This window comes from Bufo gargarizans, chromosome 6 (assembly GCF_014858855.1).
Source record: "Bufo gargarizans isolate SCDJY-AF-19 chromosome 6, ASM1485885v1, whole genome shotgun sequence".
In the NCBI taxonomy this organism is placed as follows: domain Eukaryota; kingdom Metazoa; phylum Chordata; class Amphibia; order Anura; family Bufonidae; genus Bufo; species Bufo gargarizans.
Window position 1 is genome coordinate 137,554,327 of NC_058085.1, and position 6,391 is coordinate 137,560,717.

General features: G+C 44.0%; 1 protein-coding gene across 4 annotated transcripts in view; it reads left to right on the forward strand.

The window, feature by feature from the left end:
• Positions 1 to 6,164, forward strand: part of ACBD4 (acyl-CoA binding domain containing 4) — a 72,284-nt gene extending 66,120 nt beyond the window's left edge. For 3 of the 4 annotated variants that reach the window (XM_044298670.1, XM_044298671.1, XM_044298672.1), the window contains 2 exons: positions 2,039 to 2,083; positions 4,160 to 6,164. In XM_044298670.1, the coding sequence (XP_044154605.1) occupies positions 2,039 to 2,083; positions 4,160 to 4,267 (153 nt within the window). In that variant the 3' untranslated portion in view covers positions 4,268 to 6,164. The remainder of the gene's footprint in view (positions 1 to 2,038; positions 2,084 to 4,159) is intronic. The other variant, XR_006390447.1, reaches the window with a different exon arrangement.
• The last annotated feature ends 227 nt before the right edge of the window (positions 6,165 to 6,391 follow it).

Consider the following 6,391-nt stretch of genomic DNA (forward strand, 5'->3'; position numbering starts at 1 on the left):
CAAAGTGCTATATAACAGTGTATAATCACCCATCGTGTCTTTAAATATTACAAAAGTTGACTTACAAGCACATAGAATCATTACAAAGTAAATATAATAAACAATGTTATACCCCAATCTCCGCCCTTCTACCCCTGCCCCCTCTCCCCACCGGTTTCAGGAGCCACCAGCACTCCCACGAGCCACTGTATACATTTGTGACATCCAGGGGGTCCCACAATTTCTCAAATTTGTTTAGACAGCCCCTTTTCTGAAGATTGTTTTTTTCGTATGTAATCATGGTATTCACCTTGCGAGTAAATTCCCTGATTGTGGGGGGTGCAGCTTGTATCCAGTGTAGGGCTACCAATTTCCTAGCCGTATACAATAACTTACCTATAGCTATTTTTAAACACCTGTTCAGTGCTTATATCCGACACATATCCTAAAATACACACCTTCGGGTCATGCGGAATGCCTACTAAGTACGCTCTTTGAATGATAGCAGTCACCTCCCTCTAATAGGCAGCCAGAGCCCCACATGTCCATAACATATGTATAAGATCAGCGGGCTCCGTACCACACCGCGGACATTTAGCATCAGATCGGTAACCAATATGATGTAAAAAGACTGGTGTTTTGTACACCCTGTGTATTATAAAGAGTAGCGATAGCTTTCCGCTTTTGAGACAACTCCTTTAGTTAATTCTCCGCATTTCACTCCAGCAGACTTCAGGCTTTGGGCCCATTCACACGGGACTGCAAGTGATGCGGACAGCACACCATGTGCTGTCCACATCCGTAGTTCAGTTCCACAGCCCCACAAAATAGAACATGTCCTATTCTTGTTTGCAATTGCAGACAAGAAGTCATTTTCTATGACTGTGCCGGCCATGTACGGTCTGCAAAATGCGGAACACACACGGGCCGGCATCGGGGTTTTGCGGATTCTCAAAACCCTACGGTCGTCTGAACGAGTCCTTAGACTGTTGTAGGTAAATCTGCCCTAGTAAGTCATCTCCAGGTCTATATGGCTGCTGTAAAGCATATGTCTGAATGCTGTTCAGATCGTTCAAGGCAAGATGGCTGCCTCCATAATCATGTACAAAAAAAAAAAAGTGAAATATGTAATCAGAAAATAAAAATAGATTATAAGGAAAGAATATGTATAACTGTCTGTCTGATTTTATTTAGCGAAAATATGTAGGTAATACATTCCCTTTAATGGGGTTGTGCTAAATTTTCAAGATATCTCCAATCCACAGAATACCGGATAACTAACTGATCGCTGGGGGTCCTACTGCTGGTATCCCAAACCGATCTTGAGAATAGGAGTCCCGTTCCCCATTCTGATGGCGCCTGCACACTGCCACGCCATTCATTCTCTATACCAGTGATGGCGAACCTTTTACAGACTGAGTGCCCAAACTGCAACCCAAAACCCACTTATTTATCACAAAGTGCTAACACAGCAATTTTACCTGAATACTACAGTCCAATATAGTATATCTTCCATGTACTTTATCATTTAGCTATAATAGCCTGCCTAGATTCAGTGCGCTGCCTGCGCTGTTCATAGTGCACCCTGTGCTGATGAATGGCAGGAACGCTATGGTAAACTTTCGCCACCACTGCTCTATACTGTACTCTGCTATCTCCGGTGTTCTCATACAGAATAAATGGAGCAGCAGAGCGCATGCACAACCTGCTGCTCCATCAGGATGGGGGAGCGGGATCCTTGTTCTCGTGTTTGGTGGTGGGACCAGTGGTCGGACCCCCAGCAATCTGCTACTTATCCCCTATTCTGTAGATATGGGATAACTTGAAAACTTAGCACAACCCCATTAAGAAAGTGTCAGATATAAAGTGAGCTACACAGCATGCTGGGACTTCTAGTTTCACAGCATCTATTATGTTCTAAGACTTTAGGCCTGTTTTTTATTGTCTCTCTGTGGCTCATTTATTAAGGTAATGAGCACAGACATATCTGTCCAGATAGGATTTATGTTTTTGGCTGTCATTTAGCATTCATACTAAACAAAGATCCTTTCTCTCACAGGAGCAGCGACAGTACACACAGGAGCAAACACGGAGATCACATAAGGTGCAGTATGTCAGTAATCAGAGTGTGAAGCGGGCCAATGTCGGTGACTAAATACAGTAGTATAAAATTACACAGCTATGGGTAAATTCACACTTGTGGATCAAATCTGCAGGTAATTCTGCAACACACGTCAGTTGTGAATGTAATCTTCATTAAGGGGGTTGTTCCATGAAAAATATTCAACATTTTTTCAAACCAGCACCTGGACCTGAATACTTTTGTAATTGCATGTAATTAAAAATTTATTATAGCTACTGAGTTAGGCCTCATGCACACGAACATTGTTTTGGTCCACATCTGAGCCGCAGTTTTTGCGGCTCGGATGCGGACCCATTCCCTTCAGTGGGGCCGCAAAAGATGCGGACAGCACTCCGTGTGCTGTCTGCATCCGTTGCTTCGTTTTGCGGACAAGAATAGGCAGTTATATCAATGGCTGTCCGTCCAGTTCCGCAAATTGTTGAACGCACACGGACGCCATCCATGTTTTGCAGGTACGCAATTTGCGGGCCGCAAAACACACACCGGTCATGTGCATGAGGCCTTATTCACTGAAATCTATCTGTATAGCGCCTCCTGCTGTTTGCTTTTTTTCTAATTTCTCTGTCCTGCTTACTGAGATGTAAGCACATGCTTAGGGCTCATTCACTTTACCGATGTGGACCCATTCACTTGAATGGGTCCGCAAATCCGGAGATGCGGTGCGGAACAGAAGCACGGAATGGAACCCTACAGAGGCACTATGGAGTGCTTCTGTGGGTTCCGTTCCGTGCCTCCGCACCGCAAAAAGATGGAACTTGCTCTATCTTTTTGCGGAATGGACGGATCGCGGACCCCATTCAAGTGAACGGGGTCGGGGTCCGCATGCGGCAGCCCCACGGCTGTTGTCCATGCATTGGAACCGCTATTTGCGGTCCACAGCCCAGGCACAGAGGGGCAACGGTCGTGCGAACAAGCCCTTAGTTCCATTCTTCAACTGCCATCAGCTGCAGTATAAAGGAAACGCCCCCTGAGAATGTGCACGCCCCCTAGGCTGTCAGCTTGATATAAATCTAACTGAGCAATGAATGGGGAGATCTCTGGATCCATGTGAGGTACAGGGCTGGATCTGAGTTTATTAGAAAGAGATTGTTATATACTATATGCTATTGGATTACATTTTTACATAAAAATACTATGATATTGGATTAGATTATTTTTTTACATTAATCATGTGATAACCCATTTTAATGGAAGAAATCTACTATAATCCCCAATCTGCAAGATAGTGGGCGTTCTGCAGATATGCATGAGACAAAACTCTGCAGTATGTACATGGGGATTGGAAAATAGCATAGAGTTGTATTGAACTGTACGGTGTTGCATATTTGCAGTGCAGAGTCCACACCCCAAATCCATGTGAATTCCACAGTGTGTGAATTCAGCCTGAGGCTAACACGTGTGTGCTGTGGCTTCTGTTTATAATGTAAGCTGTAACGCTCTGCCAGATCCGTCACATGACATATCCACTGGTGCCAACAGATCCATTGACTGTTGAGTTGTTTGTCCTGTTAAATATGATGAATTCTGCAAATGAGCCACCAAACAAATGTGAACAGAGCCTAATAAGAGTACTTGTAAATAATAGCATACATGTCTCTCCAGATATGGCATGAGCCTTCAACCCTGATTGTTCAATGGCTGCTGTCGGCCAATCAATGGCTTCAGCAGTGACGTGCATGGACAGCACATGACTGCTGAGGTTCAGTGGTCACGTACCATTTTTGCACATGTCACTGCTGAGGCCATTGATTGGCCTGCATCGGTCACATGACTCTATATGGAACATCATGCCTTCCAGCTTGATGGGGCTGTCAAAAGTTGTGTTTAAAAAAAAAAAAAAAGAGAGACTGTCCAGTCAGCCTCTTATTTTTAATGGAGATTGGAAAACCCCTTTAACCAAAAGAAATCTGATGTCTGTGGCTGGCTTAAGGAACGTGGACGGTCTGTTAAGTGGTAAAATAATATTTTAGAGCAGATATTCTTTCATTTCTACTTTTTTGTGGCATTAGAACTTGTCTGCTTTGTCTCATTTTACAGAAACCACGACATCCTGTGCTGGCCAAGTCTCGGACATTTCTGTTCATAGTTATCTGGCCATTTGTCGCACACTGGCTGCTGCGCAGGTTTTTATGGAGGAAAAGATGACTTGTTACTTTTGGCCTGTGTAGTCCCCTGTACAGAACTGGAGTGGACGAAATGAATCAGAATTTTTTCGGCCAAGCTGCGATGATAAAGCTTATTGGACAGTAAATTTGCCTTGTGCATGGATTAATGATTATTAATATGTTAATAGTACCCTGTTGATTTAAGCATTATCTCACTTTGTTTTCAGAGCCTCCTTGAATAATCTCCTCTATCCTGTCTGCCGCTCCTCCACCCTCTAAGCAATGTGTGGCATTATAGCTGATAAATAGGTTTTTAGTCCTGAGGGAAAGCAAGTAACAAAGACGCAAAGCAAACACAAAGTAACAAAGACAGAAAGTTAGCATACAGTGAAACACAGAATGATATAAAACATGGAGCATAGAGGGATCAGAGAATGCTACACATTACTCACAGCATTGGTCAGGACTGGAGAGGAGTATGGAGCTGGGTAGAAGGGGAGGTTCAGGAGGCACAGAAGGGCACGAGGGGAGGCTATAGAGACCGGAGGCTGTGAAAGTGTGCAAAGGCAGAAGGGGAGGCTGCAGAGGTGCACAGGAGAGGAGTTTACAAAGTTGTGCATGGACAAGATGGGAGGCCATGTCTGTGTGCAGCGTTTTAAGAAGAGGCCATGGATGTATGCAAGGGAGGGGTTGCAACTGACAGGCGAGAAGGCTGTGGAGGCTGCGGAGGTGCATAAGCACAGGAGTAGAGTTGTGTAAGGATAAGGGAGAGGCCACAGGAGGTGTATGAAAGTAGGAGGGAAAAAGGTGAGGCCGTAGAGGCACAAAGAAAGGCCACTGAGGAGCACTAGGACAGAAGAGTTGGCTGTGGAGCCATGCAAGGCAGGGAGGCTTCATGGCGGCACTATGATAAGTGTAAGATTCTGGAGTGAAGATGCTCTTTCCCACAAGTAATTAGTACATAGTCGGTGAGATGAGGGATAGATTTAGGATTTTAGGGCTAAACCTAAAATTAGACTTGTGAAATATTATCTTTCATCATAAGAAATACACTCCGCCTCCCTTCTCGCATTGCACTGTGCTTCAGTGATAAAATGAATATACCACAGTAACTGAACCGCCTTCTTCACGGATCTGCCAAGTGTTCACAATACCTGCCAGGCTTTATATATATCTGTAATTAGACCAGACGCTGGGATTACAACCAGTGCATTGTATAATGGCACTGATGGAGAACGTTGCCTTAGCTGTCAAAATACCATCACACAAGTAGAGGACAAAGACGAAAGACTTCAAAGACAAACCCATCCATTTTAGGTGACCTTGCTGGACTTGCTTGAGAAACTTGTTTAGCTGATCCTATATGCCAGGGATCCCCAACCTGCGGCCCTCCAGCTGTTGCAAAACTACAACTCCAAGCATGCCTGGACAGTCTACAGCTATGGGATGATGGGAATTGTAGTTTTACAACATCTGGAGGGCCACAGGTTGAGCATCCCTGCTATATGGTATGTATTTCTATCCCTGAACACATCCCATGGCACATAAAGCAGGGTCTAAGAGCCAAAAATGGGGGGGGGGGGGGGGGTACACAAGAATGGCTGATCCTGTCACAGCTGCCTCCCCCCATCCCTGCACTATGCTTGTCACAGTAACTGTTTATTATATAAAACTCCTGAAATCTATATTACGCATTATGTACACATTATGTATATGTAGAATGGGTCCTAGCATAGAACAAGGATGGAGCAGATCACCCGGCACTGCCTAGTAGCACACTCAGGATTAATTATATATTTTTTTGCACCGTTATATACAAATCCTCAATTAGATTTAATCCTTTGCTTCCAGCCTTGCCTAAACTGACCTAGTTACCTATCATATTGTGTTCTGTAAATCAATATTCCACCTGTCTAAAGAAATAAACGATGATTTGGATCTAACCTTTATTCTCGTGTGGAAATCACCAGGACTTATATACAGTATATGTGACTGCTATGTTAGGGGATGGTCGGTTATAGTTCTACCTGTGACCCCTTTGTTGCTTAGGAATCATATGCACACAATTTGGTTTTTCAGGGCTGTGTTTTTTGGAAACCTTTTTCATGATTATCTCCTTTTATAGCACACAATCTACAATATGTTTAGTGTTTGCCCTTTAAAA